The 21,410-nt window shown below is 39.2% G+C and overlaps 1 protein-coding gene across 1 annotated transcript in view; it reads left to right on the top strand.

Annotated features, from left to right (window-relative positions):
• PIEZO2 (piezo-type mechanosensitive ion channel component 2) overlaps positions 1 to 21,410 on the top strand; it is a 258,854-nt gene that overhangs the window by 104,726 nt on the left and 132,718 nt on the right. The window contains exon 5 of the mRNA XM_010006936.1: positions 14,219 to 14,381. Within this exon, the coding sequence (XP_010005238.1) occupies positions 14,219 to 14,381 (163 nt within the window). The remainder of the gene's footprint in view (positions 1 to 14,218; positions 14,382 to 21,410) is intronic.

The following is a 21,410-nucleotide window of genomic DNA, read 5'->3' as shown; positions in this document are numbered from 1 at the left end:
TAATTCAAATTATTTAAAATTAATGTGTTGGTTTTTTTCCTCCTTGTTTCTAACCTGTAAGAGTGAAGTTGCTTCACATTTCAAAGCTTTTCTTTGTAGCTGTGAGGGCTGAAAATGGGTATGTGTATTCTTTGTAAGGAAAAGCTGGGGACTGTCACAGTTATGTAGATCCAGAAGGTGAAACTTTAGGAAAGCGTAGAGTAGAGTAGAGTTTGGCAACTATCAAGGTCATGTTTAAGCTTTAAAAGACCCTTTTGAAGCTCTGATCTCAATTTTAAGGGGAGAATGGTTTTAAGCTACTTTGTCTCCAGTATGCTGGCCTGATTTCTGCACTGTGAGAATGAACTGAGCAACTGTTAGCTATCTGTTTCTGTGAAATGCAGACAATCAAACTGCCAGGATGGAAACAGTGGTACAACTTCTGTATTTGTTCCATATTGCTGCAAACAGCTGTGTATCTATCTTCTTCTGTGTCTGTCATCTCTTCCCTACCCTCCCACTGTCACTGCAGTGTCATAAAATTTCTTTTGTCTGCTTCAGCATGTAAAAATGTACTTTGGTTACTTTTTATTTATTTGCTGTCTTCCTGTAGCTGAAGTGTATGTGTGTGTTTGCCATCAGACTGCATCCCCCTGCTATGTGATGACACTGGCAAGTGAATCCACAACCAAAAGAATCATTGCTATAGCAGATGCAGTTGTGAATGAGCAGTCAGATCAGCTGTAACTTTAATTTAAAAACTCAGCAGTGAAGATAATAAAGCACATTAATGGAAAAAAAACCACAAAAACAACACACGGAAAAGAAGTCATACAGTGATAAGAAAATAAAGTCTGATATAATTCAAAGGTGAAGGAATACATTTGTGGATTCTGTAATAGGATTATTTCACATTCATTTAATAGGTGTCTTCCAGTTAATTAAGATTTTGATTTTTAATAAAAAACTGATGAGCTCTGTATCTAAAATGTGTTCATCATGATACACTAGTTGCAACAGTCTCACTGTTGCAAGTCCTAAAGTCTCTTTAGACCTCTGGAAATGCTCGGAGTGACTAGAAATCTGAGAGGAATAAAATTAGGTACATGAAGGCCTTCTCTATGTGCAAAAAAGAAAGTAGCTGAATTAACAGAAACTTTTTAGTAAACTTGTCTTTATTAAAAAGGAAGATTATTATTATTAAATGCTCTTGGCAAATGGTGAGCTAATGTGAAAGAGTAGTCTAAATCAGTAAGTAATTTATCAGGAAAAATAATCAGAGGAAATGAGTTTGGTTTCTTATTCAGAAAATAACATCTGTGTTGAAAAATTAATCTAACCCTGGAAGAGAGCTCCATAGTATAGGGTTTTTCCCATTTTTTTGACATGAGTAAATGTTCTGTACTGACTCTTCCAAGCAGCCAGTAATTATTCTTTTCCATATGCACATGATGAGAAAAATGAAGCAGAGGTTAACACCACCATTTCACTGGGGACTCCTGTGGCCTCTGCACACTGTCAGAACATAAAGGGATATATGCTGTTATTGTGAAATGTAGATGAATTATGGGAACTTACTGAGAAGCCAAGATTTCCCTTCATGGGCTACTATTCAGGGGAGAAAAAGACGTGGGAGGAAAGAAGAGATGCAGGACTTGATACTCACATCTGCTCCAGTTCAGTGCTGCTAGAAATCAGATCAGTCTGCCCCCATATTTCATTTCCTTCTGTAATCTTAACCAATAATTTATAATTGGTATCAGCTGATCATCTGGCTCTCTCTTTTTGTGGCAAAATGAGTGAGCAAAGAACTTTATCCCCCTGCTCTTTACTGTCCAAGAGATGATAAAACTTTGAAAGACAAAGATCTCTAATAATTTTTAATGCAGTCTCTGAAACATCCTCCTAGTTGATCTATTTTTATTATTTCTGGTATGCCTTTAAAGATAGGAGGCAAAGTGTCTTCAATCTCCACTACAGTTCTTTATCACTTTTGACATATGTCTCGAGCTGTATTATATGGTTCCTGCAATGGGAATAGAGATACAGGCACCATCAGGTGAAGTTGCTTAATGATCTACTTATACTAAATTATTGTCTAAATGTCTTAAGATCAAGATGGAACAAGTTGTGCTGTGTGCAGCAAAACAGTGAAGTCTAGATTCCCATACCTTTGTGTTTCTGGGTTAGACGCATAAAACCATAGAGTGCTTTGGGTTGGAAGGGTCCTTTAAAGATCATCTAGTCCAATTTCCTTGCCATGAGAGGGACCTACATCACTAAGGTTGCTCAACTAAGGTTGACCTTGAAATAATGTGGCATCCATAACTTGTGTGGGAAACCTGTTCCAGTGTCTCATCATCCTCACAGTAAAGAATTTCTTCCTTAGATCCAACCTAAACCTACCCTCTTTGAGTTTAAAGTCATTGCCCTTTTCTCTGTCACTATAGGAAAAGCTTCTTAAACACTGACAGGCTTGGAGTATTGACCACCTCTCCAGGAAGCCTGTGTCAGTGTTCGACCACCCTCTTTGTGAAATGTTTCCTAATGTGCAGTCTACACCTCCCCCGGTGCAACTTTGAATCATGTCTATGCATCCTATCATTGGATCCCAAGGAGAATAGTTCCCAGTTCGAGTGACACAGGCAACTATTAGAGAGAGCCCAGCAGAGGGAACCAAAGATGATAGGGGGATTGGAGGAAAGGCTGAGAGAGCTGGGAGTCTTTAGCCTGGAGAAGAAAAGGCTGAGGGGAGACCTTATTAATGCCCATAAATATCTAGACAGTGGGAACAAGGAGGTTGGAGCAGACTCTTTTCAGTAGTTCCCAGTGACAGGATGAGGGGCAATGGGCACAAGCTGGAACATAGGAAGTTCCATTTAAATATGAGGAAAAACTTTATGGTGAAGGTGACAGAACACTGGAACAGACTGCCCAGGGAAGTTGTGAAGTCTCCTTCTCTGGAGATAATTTAAGACCTGCCTGGATGCAGTCCTGAGTAATGTGTTCAAAGCAATTCTGCTTTAGTGAGGGAGCTGAACTAGATGATCTCTAGAGGTCTCTTCCAACTGACAATTCTGTGATTCTGTCTCCATGTCCCCTCCTCAGGAATCTGTAGAGAGCAATGACATTGCCCCTTAACCTCCTTGTCTCTGAACTAGACATACCAAGAGTCCTTAGCTGCTTCTCATAGCACATTCTTTCACCAGCTTTGCTGTTCTCCTGTGGATTCATTCAGGGACCTTCCCAGAACTGTAAACAGTATCCAAGGTGAGATCACACCAGTGCTGAACACAGCAGTATAATCACTTCTTCTTGACCATTTGGGTATACTGTGTTTGACGCCCCCAGGATGCAGTTTGCCCTTTTGGCTGCCTGAGCCTACTGTTTTCTATGTTCTCAGGTAACCTGCCCACTTGTGTGTCTGGCATCATGTGGTACGTGGGTTTTTTTGGAAATGGTGCTTTAGGAATCCATATGAGCTTTGTTAATTGCATGCAGTGGCATTGTGATCTTTTTTACCTGGTGTATCATCTATCTTCAAGTCTGTATTCTAGGTGAGGGTGCTTGGAGAGGATGTCTGGAGAGCAATTGCTGAATAGGAAGCAGCACATCTGCTGCCACGTTCCTTTGCAAAATCATGCTCACAGACCAGACCCTTGGCCCCAGCTGCTCCTTCAGTCCTGTCTCCATTCTGGAACTTGTTCAGACAATGCTGATGTTTTAGGGAAGTGACCAGTACAATTCCAGCTGAAGGAGTCAGGGTGATTTTTTATTACATTACCACTCCTTTCTCACTAGGAACGGGGCAGGCTCTAACATAGCAGCTTTTAATGGTGCATACTTCAATTGAGTACATGTCTGCAAAATGCTGATTGTACATTCCACTCAGTATGGAATATTAATAATCTGACTATGTGAAGACAGTTTTGATTAGTGAGCAGAAAAAGAATGATTCCTCTTGTTAGTATGCTCAGGGACAAGTTTTACATTTACGGCTGGACTTGATGATCTTAAAGGTCTTTTCCAACCTAAATGATTCTATGATTCTGTGGTTTTAAGTCTGAAACCAAATAGGTTGAAAATGGATTGTTTTTTAAGGTAGACAGCATTGTAGTCTATGGCAGGAAGGTGACATTCATTAAAATCAGTGTTTTCAGAAAAAAGTCAGACACTGTGGTACACCTAGTATTTCCAGCTGTATTTAGCATTGGTGTGGCCTCACCTCAAGAGCTATGTGCGGTTCAGGGCTCCACAATTTAAGAAGGGTACTTGCATGTGTCCAGAGGAGGACAATAAAGTTGATGAAGGAACTGGAAGGAATGTCCTGTGAGGAGTGGCTGAGGACTCTGAGTTTGACTAGTTTGGAGAAAAGAAGGTTGAGGGGTGACTTCGTGTCTCTCTACAGCTTCCCCAGGTGGGGATGTGGAGAGAGAGGTGTTTCTCCATGGTATCCAGAGACAGGACACTCGGGAATGTTTCAAAGCTGCTCCAGGGGATGTTCAGATTGGTCATTAGGAAACATTTGTTTACTGAGAGAGTGGTCAGATCCTGGAACAGGCTTCCAACTTCTTTGTTGTATTATATTCTTCCATTCTAGTAGGAGAGACAGATTTTCAAGAGAGGGAGCTCTCGAAAGGGGTTGTTCAATCTAGCGAATGTTAGCAAAGCACAGTGTGCCTGTTTTCATCCTGGTAGTTCTCTGCAAGCCCTCTCCACAAGAGTGTTATAATGGCTGTATATTTATGACAGGAGAATTCGCCCCCCAAAATTCCCAAATCCCACAGTGGCAGTTGTTAGTCTTTTTTTTTTATGTGACACCAATGTTAAAAAAGCAAAAAAACCTCATAATGCTCACAGACGGGGCTTAGATAAAACCAGGGAGACAAATAAGAGATCATGAGGAACAGGGATGTAAATCAAGTAGGTAATTTCACTTCAGCATGTGTGCAGTCAGCAACCCAATGAGATTAAAGAGGAATGAAGCTTAAATTTGAACAAAGATATTTTTAATAGCTAAATGAGAAACTAATTTGTTTCTACCACATTGAAAACAGAAGCTGTAGTCTAGATGAAAACGGGATGGTTATTACTCTATGTCATTTCCAGCAACATGCGACAGTGGTCAAGATACTTTGCAAAAAGAGCAACCTCATTCATGTTGCCTACATAACAATAGACACTATGACATCATGATACCTCTGTATCATGAAATAGAGGGATGGAATTAGTGACAGAGTAATGTCTCTAACTGAGGCTTCATTGCTACTAAGTTTTAGATTTTATACCTTGGATTTGTTCTCCTTGCTAACTGCAACTGAGGAGAAATTTTCACTGTGCTCAGAAAAATTTATTATTTCCATGGACAGTTCTTGCACACCTGAAGCATATGACAGTGTGTCATGTTGATCTCATGGTCTGGGATGCCTCACCAATGGCACAAGGTCCTCTCAGAAATTGTCTCCATTCAGTAGGAATCTTATTTGTCCAACTATTTGCTTTAGATTTTTAGGTCGCTCATTTCCTGCCACCCCTTGTGTTTATTTTCTTTTTGGCTAAATTAATTTCAGCTAACTTTTCTCATGCCATTTAACCTAGGGATTCAAAGGAAACGAACATCTGATAGAAGATATTTTATGGCCTGTGTTGTTTGAGCACTTGAGTTGTGAGACTGTTGTCAGAGTTTTTCTTGGCACAGCCCAGGCTCCTACAGTACAGTGGTAGCTGGGAGCAATACAGTGGTAAACCCACCAGCAGCAGAATGTGAGCCAGTCTTTGTTTTAATCTGGAGAGCAATCAACATTGCAATTAGTATCCAGAAACTCTCTAGGATGCATGCTTAATGGTTTGGCTTTGTGTTTTATTTTGTTTTTGTTGGGTTTTGTTCATGAATAAATCATGTGAGATCTCCAAATAGCAACTGGCCCATGAAGCATAAGGAAGCCTGTGGCTGGAGGAGTGCTAACCATGTAGAGGGGCTGATCTGCCTGCTACAGTGTGCTGACAAAGGGCCCCCAGCTGGCAGGTAAATGTGGGAGCACTCGGCTTTAGCTCCACTTTGCCACATTTGGGTCTGAGCAATCTTGTCCTTTTCAATGATCAGCCAAGGTGAGAGTGTCCCACACTGGTCAAACACTACCACAGTCACCTCCCACATCTGAGAGAGGTCTTTGGTGGCCACATATCCCAGCCATTGAGCAGTTATCCTCAAGCAGTGCAGGGAGCTAGTCCTCTCCCCTCCCACATGTACTTGGGAATTTTCCCCCCAGGAATTGTGTCATGTGCTCCATTGACAGAAAAGTAAGAAGTGACATCTTAGATTGTTGGGACATTTAGGTTACTTCTGATTTATACCATTCTTTTTAGACTTGATGCTGTAGAATTGGTGTAAGTGCACCCAGGGTAAAACAGGATATGTCTTTTGGCCAGTTTAATGGAAATAATCTGGGCAATAAGAGAAAATGTTGCACACATGCCCCGATGGTTGCAGTACACTTCCCACAATGCCCGTTTGCTTTTGCCTCAAAGCCACTGGGATTTTCAGGCAGGTGACAGTGTGGAAGGTCAGACATTGCCTTCTGTCTTGTCCCACTTGATTCTGTGAAGAGAATATGGGCATGTCAAGACTATCCAATCCCTGAAAATGTGGCGCTTGGATAGTTTTCAATTAGGAAAGGAGGTGGAGGGTCCCCCATGCACTTGGAGAAGTGCAGTGGGCACTCAGAATTGAACTGTGGCCATTCCTGGTGGCTGCGTGCCTTTCCTCTGTATCGAGGGTAATTTGGCTTTGTAAAATGACAGTCATTTACAATTTTGCTTGCTGTAATTGGGTGAAATATTATTCCCTCCTCATCTGCAGCTGACTGGAAAATTTAGATGTGTCTTTTACTTTCTATGATTATATTATATGCTGGCTAAGGAATGATATAAAATATAGTTTGAAATGATGATCCAGCCAGTGAAAGCTGCAGAGAGAGGGAGAAAATATGTTTTGAAATAATCAGTGAATGTCAGTCTGCTTCAGTCTTTTCAGCACTTTATTTTATTTGGGAATATTGTGGAACGTATGGATATCTGTATGCCTTTATGTAAACACTTTGCAGTCCATCACCGAGTATTTATGAGCATTGTGGACAGATTTAATGGCAAGTGTTTTGCAGTGATCAGTGAGTACTAACTTAGTGCTTTAGCCAAATCCCTATACAATGGGTGCACCAGGGATAAAAAAGTAAGAAGCGTACTTACTCGCAGTGGAAGGTCTCTTGGAAGATTTCAGACCAAAATGCACCTACAGCTGAGGTGTCCTCAGGTCTCTTCTGCTCACTTTGGCTCTGACTCCATCCTGGGATCATATTCCCATCTTGACCCGAAATAATTTGTGCTGTGGTTGGGCTTGTCATTTCCACAGCTCTGCAGGGGCTGGCACACACAGCACCATGGGTGTGGAGGGGAATGTGCTCACTTCCCCTTGGCTCTGCAACATCAGTCCTGCTCCACATTTGGAGCTGCAGGACATGGGCAAAGTGAGCTGGATGTTGCACTGTCATGAGTCTGGCAGTAGCACATCTGAGCTCTTTGCGTGATAGCTGCTAAATCCCAGCTATAATTTATGTCTTCTGCCTGCTGCCCCAGGCAACCTGGAATTTGCCTTTTATTAGAAGATCAATGAACAAGAAGAAACACTGAGTGCTTTAAAAAAGAAAAATTGTCATGAACCAACATTTTACATATTGCACATATCCATAATTTCTTAATGTTGAATGTTTTATGTGACCAATGAGGCACCAAAAACTTGGCAATGTGCATTTAGTTTCAAATAGCTGCTCTCTCTCTGCATAGCAGTGTTTGGAAAGCAAATGTTTGGTTAATACGTGGTTAAGCACATTTTGCAATACAGAAAGTTCTTCATTGCAAGGTATCTTTCTTGAGAAAGCAAAGTGTACTTTTGGGTTTTGAATGCATGCAGACATAGTTTGTAAGCAGTGATTAAGATTTTACAGATACTTCAGGAGCCCTTTGAACTTGTATGTTGGGTAGGTCAGTGCATGCTAAATATTTTTATAAGTAGTTTTCTATGCATTTTTGCTTCCCTTTTCCTCCCACTCTTTTACTTAGCATGACCAAATTTCTCTCAAGTGTAACTTCAGGTATTTTGGGTAAAACACATGGTGTGTTCAGCATAAACTGAGAGGATAGTCACACTAAGGCAGTGTAGGCTTAAAAGTGACCATGCACAGCCCTGAGGATATTAATATTAATATGACTATGTTTGGTTTTTATTTTTGAAATTGAATTTATTTTCAATTTGCGGATGAGCATGAGGTAAGGACAGGGCTACAGACAAACCTACCAGCACTCAGCAACTCATGTATTTTATCCAGAGCCAAAGTTTGCCCTAAGGGTCATATGAAGGTTGCCATGTGAACCAAAATCATATCTAACAACAACATATTTAACATCTAACCAACAATGTATCTAACATGGCTACAAGCTGTTCAGAAGGGACAGGAGAGGAAGAAAGAGTGGACATGTGAAGAAGTGCATGGACCGTGGAAAAGTTGTCCCTAAAGAACAGCCATGAGCAGGTCAGAAGCTTATGGGTAGGAATTAGGGATTGAGACAACAAAGAGAGTCTTGTGGTTGGAGTCTACTACAAGGCCACCTGATCAAGTGGAGCCCATTGACAAATACTTCTTACTCCAGCTCTACTAGACATCATGATCACAGGCTGTTGTCCTGCTGGGGGATTTTAACCACCCTGACATCTGTTGGAAAAGTAGCATGGCAAGCTGTAGGCAGTCCAGGAGACTCCTGGAGTCCTTTGATGACAACTTCTTAAGACAAGACATTGACAGCCCTACCTGAGGGGATGTGTTATTGGACCTGGTGGTCGCAAATGCAGGTGAACTCATCAGGGTTGTCAAAGTTGAAGGCAGCCTGGGCTGCAGAGATCATGCACTAGTGCAGTTCACTGTCCTGAGGGGAATAAGGCAGATGAGAAGCATCATCAGGACTCTAAATTTTAGGAAAGCAAAGTTCCAGCTCTTCAAGCAGTTAGTAAATAGGACCCCATGGGAAATGACCCTCAGGTCCAAGGGAGCAGAAGGTCTTTAAGGATGCTTTCCATAGAGCACAAGAGGTCTCAATCCCAGGGTGTAGGAAATCGGGCAAGGAAGGCAAGAGACCAGCATGGCTGAGTTGAGACCCACTGATCAAACTAAAAGGCAAGACAGAACCCAGACAGGTTAAGCATGAGTTTTCCAGCAGCCTAAGTACAGAGGCAAACATTTCATCCTTAGTTCGGCCTGAGCAAGGACAAGGGGCCTCCCAGCTGCAACCAGCCCCAAGACACACTTCCAACAGCAAGAATCAGCAAGCACACTTCTAAGGCAATCTGTTTTCTAGCCATTGCTGCCCTCAAAGTTTCTTCTATTTTTGGATCACAGAGAGGATACCAGTGACAAACATATGAGTCCTCTTGTTCACCATACCTTGTAGTGCCAGTGTGACACTGCCAGTCGGTGTTTCTGGGGGACTGTGCTTATGATTCTTGGGTCTGATTTGCCTCCAATCCAAGCCCATGGGAGCTGTGCTGTAATCATCTACAGGAACACAGAAAGTACTCTGAAATATTAGATCTTCTTTGAACTGTCAGATGTCTCACAGTGACCAGACAAGTTGAATGGGAATTATAAGTGTCTGAGCGTCTCTTCCTTAATTTATCACCTGTAAACTATTAATACAGTGTTACCTTATATAAAAAATGAATTATGGTATTCAGTGAGTATGGCTTTTGAGGAATTATTAAAATATGATGAAAGTTTAAAATACTTGGTATACCCAGTATTCAATATAAAATCAAACTTTTTACAGGGCTTTAACCGGGAGGCGTTTGATTTATTGTTTAACATAAGTGATATATTGCTGATGGTCAACTAATTTGAGTTCTGTTTAGGAAAGGGATATTGTTCTTTTGGTTCCCATTTTTGTTTATTTGTTTGTTTGTAGTAAAATAGTAAGCATTTAGAGTTCAGAGACTATTAGTTTTCATTCTGTATGAGGATTATTTTAAAGATTATTATGCATGTTGCTTTAGACATGTTACTATAAATTCTACTTTTCTTACTGTTGAAGCAATTGCAATTTCTATTCTAATAGTTTTGCTGCTTTTCTGGTTTTATTCTATAAATCTGAAATAATGAGCAAGGTAACATGTCTGTCATTCTAAAGAAATAAATCAAACAAGATAAGGCACTTCACTGTTCATAAAAGCTTTGTTCACTCAGTTGAAGGTCAATAGTTCTATTTTAAGAAAAATAGTTATTCTGTAAAGGAGAAAAATTGAAGTTTTTTTTGTATTTTGTTTCGGTTGGGTTTGGTTTAGCTGTATTTTTTTTCAGAAAACTCAAATGCTGATTTCTAGAGCACCAAGGAAGAATGTAATTCTTAAATCATGCTGGATTCACTTCTTCAAGGCATTTAGTTTTTGTTTGACTGCTAGTGAGTGTTAAGAGAGCAGCTTTAACCTGTATGTCCACAGCTAACTCTTCTCAAAGCAGATAAACTTGGAAATTTCACCTAGTAATTTCTTCAGCACTAGTGGACTTCAAAACTGTACCAGGGTCACACAGCCCTAGAAAAAATTCTACATAAAAAACCCTAAGATTATCTCTTTCTAAAGTGGTTTAAATTTAAAGTATACAGCTGAAAACAGCTGAAAACAACAGGTGATTGTAGGTAGACTGATGAGAAGACTGTTGTATTAGGGTCTGTTGATATGATAAAACAGTTTCACATTTTCATGCAGGAGTGATAAGATCACTTTTGTCTCACAAATTTTATTTTTGTTATGAGGAACTCTTGCAACCCTAACTGTAGTAGTCCCTTGTCTTGAAAACTGTGTGCAATGTCATTTGGTCAAGGGAAGATAGAAAAACACTTAAAACCCCTAATTTATTAATTTATTATTTATTTTCAGGGGGTGGGAAAGTACCCTTTTCTTTTCCTGCATCCTCTAAGAACAAAAGAGAGGGAAAATAATTCTAAAGCTGCTGTTTACTGTGTTGCATTGCAGAGTATGTTTCTGCCTAAGTTAGAAGCTTCAGTCAGAGGCACTGATTACAATTAAAGTTGCCCCTTACATAAATCACTTAGTTTAGGTGAATAAATTATGCTTCAGTAGTTGTAGATCAAGGGCTATGACCAATTCATTGTATGCTGTGATTCTTGCAGGGATGAAAAAAAACCTGTTTCTCTAGGAGATCTCCTGAATAGTTTTACTATGCTTCTGTTTTAACTTCATCATTAGGGAGCCTCTTTTGGAGCACAGAGCACAATGCATAAACTGTTATCAAATGCAAAATATGACCATGTGTCAATGTGTAAATAAAGTGAGAAATGTTTGTGGAATAATTTCAGTATTTACCATTCTTTTTTGTACTGCCAGGGATAACAAGTGGGAATAACTGATTTTTGTTTTAGCTGTCGTTGTGAAAAGCTGCTTGGGGTTGAATGAGAAGTTTATTATTCTGTTTTACAGAAGAAAATACATTTCTCTATTTTCAAGTGATTTTTTTTTTTTTTTCCTTTTTAATTATTACATTAAAGTCAATTTGTTTTCTTTTCATGGTGAGGTGGGGACAGCATACATTTGTGATGGGTTTTGGTGAATGAACTATTCATGTGCAGAATTTTCCCCTGCTCTGTGGTTAAGTATCAGCGTTCAGGCTCTCTGTTGTGAGCCTGAGCTGTACATTACATCTTTCATGACAACAGGCTAAATTATTTATTTTGAAAGATCAGAAGCACTTGGTTTGGGTTAGTGAAAAGAAATGTGAGCCACATGAGAGGCCGTGCTCCCAGCGTGGTCTCCCCTTGTTCTGGGGAGTGGGCTAAGTGAGGAGAGACCCAGCATGGCTCCATGGGAGTACAATGTGAGGAAGGAGAGCCTGGTGTAACTAAGAAGTGCTGATTCTTGAAGGCTACCACATTTTAATTTGTTCATGTGTGAGAGGCTCAATACAATGGACTTATGCTTTAAGTTCAGAACTGATGCAAAATTAATTGGAGATAGCACTTCACACTTGTGTACAGAAAAAAACTTCACTTATAGGAGTATTACACAGAAGTAATTTGATCCATTGTTCAATATGCGACTAGCAATTTTATGCTGTTCTTACAGTAACTAATACTGGATTCAGGGCTTTTTTCAGCTCTTTCTAAAAAATGCCTGAGTGATACTTTCAGAATCAAGAATTCAGATTCTGGTGCCATTTATTTAGTAAAACCGCTTTATTATGGAGGAGCGAGATGATCAAGATAAGTGAAACAAATTCATTACTATTGTTGTGAATCCTGGCTTTGGGAATTAAATTCATTAAAAGTGTACTTTTTACTGCTTTCTGCAAAAGAAGAGAGTGCAGGGTCAGAGCCTTGACTAGCGGATCTTCAGTGACAGTAAGAGCTAGAGTAGGAGCTGCAAAATGAACGGACACGTGCAATTTCAAATCTTAAGTTGTTTTCCTTAGGCAGCACTTTGGTTTTTGTCTATCTCTGAATATGGGAAGAAATAGAACTAGGGCTTGAATTTTCTATCTCCTGTTTTGAATCAGTTCAGTATTACTGCTGGGTTTCATTACTGTGCTACAGGACAGTATCCCAAAGACCTGCACATTGCTCACTGCTTCCTGTGAAACACTCATTTGTACCTGTTGAAACAAACATTAAAGCTAGCTTTCTGGTCACTTTGTTCCCACTTTGGGCATATATTGTCTTGCAAGATATATGACAGTGGAAAAACAGGATCAGCAGCAGTGATGAAAACGTAGGATTTTATCTTGGACGTATGAGCAGGCCCACAAGATTCCTGGCACTGATGATATTGTAATTGCATTAGAGACTTTAGATACTCTAGATCTGCAGTTAATCACAGCAGTTGCAGGTAATTCCTTCATTAATAGCTCTGCTCTTTTTTTTTTTTTTTTTTTTTTTACTTTGAAGCTGCTGGTGTAATGACAATGAAAAGCCAAAGCTGATGCCTTTTTTTTTTTTTTTTTTTCTTTTTCCTGTAAAGCAACCTATCAAGGTTTTCTACCAATTCAGTCTCTGAAGAGCTAGTCTAGCACACTGGCCAGTGCCCAAGGAGCTGTACAGATGTCTCACCTATCCACAGAACTGATTATGCCCATAAAGCCTTATAGAAAATTAAATTAAAATTAAAATTGGACCTACGTATTTAAAAGTGTTAACTTCAAGTTTGGCAGGTGTATGCTGTACACTTTCAAATAATGAAGATAATATCCTCTCTTTAACAATGAAAAGTTCAGTAAGTCCATGCAGCAGCTTAATAAATGTTCATTAAGCGACAAAATGTGAATACAACTTCTCCATTTTAGCAGTGAACCAAATTCAGACACCACATCCAAACCCATGATACTGTATTTCCCAGCCTAAATAATTAAATTTGCACAATGAAACAGTGCAGATTTTTTCCTTATATACAGTTCATCCAGTCTTTCAAATCCTTCAGAAGAGAAGAAAGGTTTTCTTGGCAGGGACCTAACACTTTAATTAGTTTTAAAATATTTGTATTTAAATATTAGTACTTAAATACCAAACAAAGGTATTTAAGAGATCTGTTTGAATAAAACATATTAACAGTTTAAATAATAAAACGTATTAAAACATTACAGACTTTCTGGTTATTCCTTTGTGTGCCAGAAATAATTAGGGCACACTTAGAGGTGACATAAATGCTATCTTGTCTTTTTTTTACCTTCTTGGTGGAGCTGTATGCTGTCGTCTTTTCAAAGGATGCCAGTAAAGGGATTGTGGCTTATACACATAGATATTCTAGGAACTCAGCTGAAGTCTTTCTTGTTGATTTCAAAGGTCATTCTTGTGTTGCTCTCCAGAAAATGGATTTGGAACTGGGTTAATCAGAATTCCAAGTATAACTTAAATATGAGTCTGTGAGCTCCCAGTGAATAAACTCTTTATTCTGTTCTTCTGGGATACAAAAATACTTGTCTGTCTTAGAGTACCTTGATCATCTTCATATTTCCCATAATGTGAAGCTTTCTTATTACTGGGATTTTGGGGGTTTTCTTTGCCTTGAGCTAACTTTCTGTTCCAGTTGCAAATGTCATTAGAAGTAACAAATGTTTCTTTGTGTTTTGTTTTTTTTGTGTGTGTGTTTGTTTGTTTTTTTGTTTTGTTGGTTTTTTTTCATCCCATACAGTGTGAAAGGAGCAGATGCTGGCAACGTGATCAGACTATTTGTACCAGATATTGGGATGTTCATTGCTAGTCTGACAATATGGCTCATCTGCCGCAACATGTTTCAGAAGCCAATAACCGAGGATGCAGCACAGTGCAACATGCAATTTGAAAATGAGGAAATGGTATCAAATGCACATTTCTATCTGTACGACTTTTAGCTAATAGTGAGGTTTGCATTCCTGTCTAAGATGTATTCTGAAATGGTTTCATGAGCGCGGGTTATGTTAAGAAGTAAACTTACTTTCAGGAAACGAAACAATTGTTTTTGAAGTGGAAAAGCTACAGTTGTTATTATCTTGAGAAAACACAGTATAATGTGGAAAGTGGTAAGATATGCTACTGAACTTTTCAACTTGTTTTAAGTTAAGAAATGGTCACAGTTGATCTCAAGTTGTTTATTCACCAGAGCTGCTGCTTAAGTCTGACAAAGTTGTTTTGCTACATACATTGCTCAGTTTCCATATTTCCAAACTTGTTATCCAAGAATAACAGCAGCATCTGAGTGACTATCAGAAATTACTCCTAGAAGAAGGGAAGAGAAACTGTGTATTATGTTCATGGAAGGAGTTATCTAAAACTGTGGTCATACTGAGTGACCTTGAGGATAATTTCGGGGAATGGCTTAGCTGGAAATGTTGATGTGTTTGCTGTATATTTTACTAGAACTGAAGAATGGCAGAGACACCAAATGCAGAAAAGTCCAGAGAAAGAGTGGAATAATTTTATAATAAAATCCACAGTGGGAATTTAGCCCAGGGTGCAGCAAAATTCCTACTACTAATCTTGATATGTTTTTTATCAGACTGTTTAGAGTGCCTTGGGTCTCATTTTCAGTCTTGTTTTACATACGGGTGGAATGGTTTTTTCCTTACTCTTCAAACTGTTTTTAGGGGAGACAGTTGTAACTTGCTAATTTGAAATAGAAATTGCACTTTGAAGTGGGTAAAGTGTTTAGGGGGATCAGCTTCCCATTTTAGTGCCACCATAGAGAGGGAAAAAAAGCCTCCCTGCACGTTGCCATGTTGTCTGGATTGTGGTATTGCCAGAAGCTGGTCGAGTTTCTAGAACATGAGAGATCAATATCAAGACTGTGCTTTATACTGAGTTGCGTGTAATTCTTAGAGGCCTTCTTGGCAGCTGTGGATTGCCTAAAGATTGCAGCTTTTAACTACCATTTGGAGACTACTGACGAGCATACTCAACGTTTTGCTGTGTTTCCTGGAATCTGGTTTCGTCAGCTTTAAATCTGCTTTGTTGTTGGAGCTGTGCAAAATGTATTTAGCAGCAGGCTGGAATCTGAGGCTATACACATAAGGGGAGACATTTGAAGTATTAAAAGGTGTGTCTAACTGTGTTTTTGTGTTCAGCTTATATCTCTTCCCAGAGTTGCGTTTTATCAAAATGGGGTAAAACAGACTTCTTTGAGGCACAGAGCATAGCTTTAAATTGGGTTGATCCTAGACTGACTCTCTCAAGGCAATTCACCACTGCACCTAAATGGGCCGGAATATTCCATAAAGGAAGAGTCTGAGGGAGAAGAAAGAGAAAACTTTAACTGTAAAGAACTGATGATACTAGACAGGTGAAAATCTGCATGAATATATTTTAGTTCTTCACATTGAAACCCAGCAAATATTATTTATGTTCTGTAGTTGGTATGTATTATAGATCATCTAGTGAACTCAGCAGCTGTGTTTAGATTTACTGACACCCAAAAATTTTTAATCCCATTTAATCCCTTTATCCCTGTTATCCCCTTTTGAATAACATATCCCTTTTTAAAGTGATAATAATTACTGCTATGTGAAGCGAACCCCAGTGCTTTAAGAAACTGTGATCTTCACATCCAAAATGATGAATTTGCATTAGAATAACCTGCTTCATTTTTAAAGAAGGAGTGAAATGGAGAGTGGAAAATTAAATACCTGGTAAGCATATTTTTCCAGCTTCAGCTTTCTCTTTGAGGTGTCTGCACATAACATCCTGGAATAATTTCTGCTAGTTAGGAGGAGGCTACAGAAGCAGCTCAATCTGCTAGGAGTATGTACTTGGCAGGACTGCTGTAAGGAACCTAATGCATATGCAGAGCATGCAGCTCAGCGTCTGAATTTGAGAGAGTATTGGCATGATCTAAAATGAGTCCAAACTGTGGGTTTCACATGATAATTTTCATTTCTTCCTTGGTAGAGTCTGCTGGAAAAGGGAAAACTAAGTATGTGATCAGTTCTTTGAAGCCTGCATTAGGTGTCTGATGCCTGTGGCTGTGTGTTGGTGCAGCTGTCTACTGATGCAGTAACTCCATTGAACTGGAAAATGCGAAATGATTTGCAGCCATAACTGCCCTACAAACAAACGCTTCAGGAGAAGTGTTAAGCTTGGTACTGTGCCTCCAAGGGAAATAGTCCTGTGTTTGTTAGACCAGCCCCGTAGCCTGTCCCAGAGTCGAAGAGCACAGAGTTTCTGCCACCAGTCATCAGAGATTCATTATATGAGATTTTGCTAGGAGTGCATCAGCTGATTGGAAAAGGCTAAAGAAAGCCACAAGAGAGGTGACTTTTTAGATTGCTAAATGCCTAGCCACATGTGGCTCTATAAATCAAGAAATCAGCACTATGACTTTCAAGCAAAAGCAGAGAGTTTGTCTTGCAACTTTACCTTTTTTATGAAATTATTTACATTGAGCAATTATCAGACCTCCTTGCATTGGTAGAGAGTGAAATACTGTAGAAACAGGCTTAATTATATATATTAAAAAAAGTTAATATATCGACTCTTTTCAGAACTTATGTATAAGAAATACTTTAAATAATCATTTTAATACTTCTGAAAGTGACCTTTTCAAAGCTGTATGTGAATCTATCACATTTCAGTTGTTATATAGGCATGCTAAAAAAATGCCTGGAGTTGAGTAATAGTTTATGATACTCAATTTTGTGCTGTACTTTGTCATGACGGTAGCCTCCAGAAACCAGCTGTGGAGTACAATGGATCAGATTGCTCATTGATTGAGATGCAATTCAAAAGAAGAAAAAGGATCAGAATCCAAATTAAAGACAACAAGGATTCATTAAAAAATGGATGTCCTTCTTCATTACACTGCACCCAACTTTAAGGGAAACAGATCTCCCTCAGAAAAGTGTATTCTACAGAACAGAACTGGGGGAGGAGGCTGGAAGGTGGTGAGAGACTCTCAATTATTTGTGAGTAACGCTATCCCAGGAATAAGCAAAGAGTGTGGTTTTAATTAACAGTGAGTCATGAAGTAGGAAGGTCTGCCAGATACCAGGCTGCAGTCCAACTCATTACCACCCCTAAATGGTTGCACACTTGGAGCAAACGTGTCTGCAGGCCTTTTTTATTAGGGCTTAGAAAATTTAAAGCAGGTGAATTCAGCTGGAGACAGGCCCGGATTGCAAATGCCAAGAAGCACAATGCCAGTCACAAGGTGTGAAAGGTGGAAGAAAGTAAGAAAGAACAGTAAACTCCCAGCTGCAGCTGAAACCGATGGCATTTTTTATTTGATGCAGACGGTGGTTTCTGTGCCAAAATTCAGATACAGTATATACAGTCTGATAGGTATTAGAAAGGAAGTAGCTTTTTTCTTGATTCTGAGGATGAGTTGTAGGTGACAGTGAGAGGAGGAAAATCCTTCTGCAGTTGCACAACCTAAACTTTAGAAGAGATGTTGATCTTAATTGAAATACACAGGTGTAGTTTTCAATGCAGCTTTCTCCCATGGCACTTGCTGCTTTGCCCATTCAAGCTTTTTTCTCATCCACACTCTCTTAGAAAGCAAGTGGGACTTTTATGTCTCTACTTTGTCCCATAATCTGAAACAAGCTTGATCCTGGAGCCTCCACCCCTCCTCTTTTCTGCAGAAGGCAGAGTTTTGTTTGGGATCTTAAAAAGGAAAGAAAAAAAGAGAAAGAAGAATTTGTTTTAAAATAAACTGAGCTTTGGGAAGATTGTGAGGATAGCTTTGCTTGGTGTCAAGTTATTGGACTGGAGTCAGGAGGACTAATATGATACTCAGTTTGGCTACAAACTTGATTTATGTCCTCGAGCCTATTACTTCATCTATCTCTCAGCTCCCATGTCCCTTGGCAAGTAGGAACAGGCATAATGCTCCATTTCCTAGCTTTGTCTTTCTAAACAGTGACAGAGCTGTTTGTCCTGTTCCTTCATCGGGCATGTAATTCATTGGGAGTGCTCTCTTGGTCCAGGTCTCCAAGCGTGACTGCAAAACATACAGGATAAAGTAGGTAGACTCTGAGAGCTACCACATGTTTTGTGCCTTGTCCAAGGACTTTCTAGTCTAGAACTTTCCCATTTAGACAAATATCCTAAAAGTATCTGGTATCTTCTGTATAAGGACAACAAGCATGTAAGGCCACATCTCCAACATTTCAGTTTATCCTGATCTGTCCTAGTGAGAGACTGGCTTTAATCCTAAAACATCTGGTTTTAAATCCCTTCCAAAAAATGATGTTGTTAATTGTAGCTACTCTGAATAATCTTGTTAAACATATCATTATCCAGACCCTTTTAAAGCCTTATTAATTTCTTGACTTTGGTGGCATCATGAAGCAAGGACTTCCACAATTTAATAAGTGTTCTCTGATTTTATTTTAAATTCAACACCCTTTAATTTTATGGAAGGTCCCTTGTATTAAATGTTATAAACCAGATTTAGATAGTGTAAAGAAAATCAAATGTATTTATTATCTTGCATATTTGTCTTTTCGAAGGTAAGCAATCCCTGTGCTTTTTCTCATTTCTTTTGTCATTCACTTTTTTTCTGAACCAGCTATACTTCTGCAGTGTTCTCTTGAGCTACAGGGAATATCAGTGCCTCAGAATTTCAGGAGAGGTCTTACTGTTGATTTGAATGATGTTTCTGTGACATTCATTGTTAGATTCAGAGATTGGATCACCTAGCTTAACATCCCATAAAATATGGGTAGTTAGTTCAAGTTAGACCACAGCACCAAGAATAATCTGATGTCCCAGTCCTTGTAGTTGCTAACACTTTACCAATTTTCTTGTCTTCATATGCAGAGATCTCCTTTGAGCTGTTTACAGTGGTACCCTGTCTAGATGGATATCCCATTTTTCTTAAAGCCTTGATGGGGTATATTTTTTCCTGAGATTATTTATTGGTTTGTGTTTATCTTAACTTAATTTTCTTTTGCCAGTCTCAAATGTTCACCTGACTTCAAAAGCTCTCCCTGATGTGGGACCCTCTGTCCCTGACTTCTCTAAACATCCTCCTATATGCAACTTCTACTCCTCCTTCAATATTTGCTTCTCTTCAAAGGCAGTAAATTATGGATATTGTGGAAAATACTGTGAAAAATAACACAAGTGATAAAGGGGGGAAATAACTTCTTAGAGAAGATTGGAACTTCTTGGCTTCTTTATGACATCTCTTTTTTCCTCCTTTTTTTCCTGTCTTGGCATCTCTATTTAGCATGGCATTTGCATACCTTTTCTTATTGTTTAGGAATATTTGTTTGGTTTTCACCTCTGGAGAGCTGGTCCATACCCAGTTGGTCCTAGTGTGCTTTGCATGTGGTGTAAGATTTAATACCTTATGTCTGTGTTTTCAAGAGAGTAGGTGAGGCTCCCTTATCACTTTGCTTGCAATGCTTGTAGTGGTGAAGTTTGCCAGACCTTACCCAGCTGCCTCTCTCAGTAACAATTCTAATGCATCTCATCTTAACAAGGGTCAAAAGTTTACAAGTTACATTAGCTTCTTTGTTTGATGCACATGTCTTTGGATAAGTCTTAACACAAAAACATAATTATACTACAACAGTGCCTCAGCTACATAATGTTACATACTGCAATACATTATGTATTAGCAAGTGCTGTAAACCTGTTCCATGTGAAACTTCAGCATGCACCTGCCCTGTTCTGGGTAGAAACACAACAGATGTATAATGAAATTCTTAAGGCAGCTCTTCACTGGGTTTACTGGTTTGCTCATCTGACAGTCCTCAATTCCGAGTATTGAGATGCAGAGCTGATATCCAGGAGATCAAAATACTGGAACATTATTGCCTTTGGACAAAGTGATGAATAACACAGTACAAGAGGAATCTCTTGGGTCAAGGAATTCAGTCTGCTGCTGTTGCAGGCATCTGTATCACACAATTCCCTCTAGAAGATGGGAAGCACCATCCTGAGACCAGGCAATTTTTCTTTATCCCGTTGCTCCTGACAGGACCTTGTTCTGTAATACTGCTTTTCTGGTGGTTAAAAGACCCTCAAATTTAGTTTGTACATATATCCATAACTGGATTATAACCCTTTTAGTTCTTCTGCTCTTTTGATTGACTATACTGTTTCCTTCCCTAACATTTATTTCTCTGGTATTTTGGGAAAAAAACCCCACAACAACCCATATTTATTCAGAGTTTGTTCTGCAAGGCAAAAAAAAGTCAAGTAATTTTGAATCCTCTTGCAGATTAGATCTCTCATTCTCCTGTTCATCTGAGTAATCTGTGGCTCTTCAGAGTGATACTGGAGAAGTACTCAAGCCACTTCTCTGTGAGCTGAGGCAGTACTGCAAGTAACAACAACGCTCCATTTAGGCTACTTTTCATGCTTCTCAGAAAGATGGATAATGGTAAAATATGTATAATATTGGCCCAGAAATTACTCCATAGGGGTGCTGTGCTGCTTCATATACCTGCAGTAGTTAATCTAGAGTTCGTACTGAATTTTGCTTTGTAGTCATAACCCAAGTCTTCCTATTTCCCTTTCACTAAAAAAAAGTGTTTCATAATCTCTGGCCAAACCACTAAACTCTGCCTGTGAGTTCTCATCTCTTTTGCATTTGGCTTATATGCCTGACAGCTTTTTGAAGTCAAGATGTGAAGCTGTATTTCCATACTAGCCAAGTGAGTCTTTTACTGAAAGCGCTTGATGTTTGCTCAGGTGCAGCAGGTACATTGGGAAGTGAAATAATCTTTGGCCCGCTCAGTACAATATCTATTGTATACAAGATTCATTGAGTTGCCTTCCTGTTATCCTGCTTCAGAACTGTGCTTGTCTTTATTCATTTTTCATTTCCTCTGAATTGCTAAATGATTCTGTCCCTATATGCTTCCAGTAAAAATCTGATCCTCTGTTGTAATAAGAAACTC

This window comes from Chaetura pelagica, unplaced genomic scaffold (assembly GCF_000747805.2).
Source record: "Chaetura pelagica isolate M959 unplaced genomic scaffold, ChaPel_1.0 scaffold109, whole genome shotgun sequence".
NCBI classification, from domain to species: domain Eukaryota; kingdom Metazoa; phylum Chordata; class Aves; order Apodiformes; family Apodidae; genus Chaetura; species Chaetura pelagica.
The sequence above is the reverse complement of the archived record's forward strand: the minus strand, read 5'-3'. Positions and strand labels throughout refer to the sequence as shown.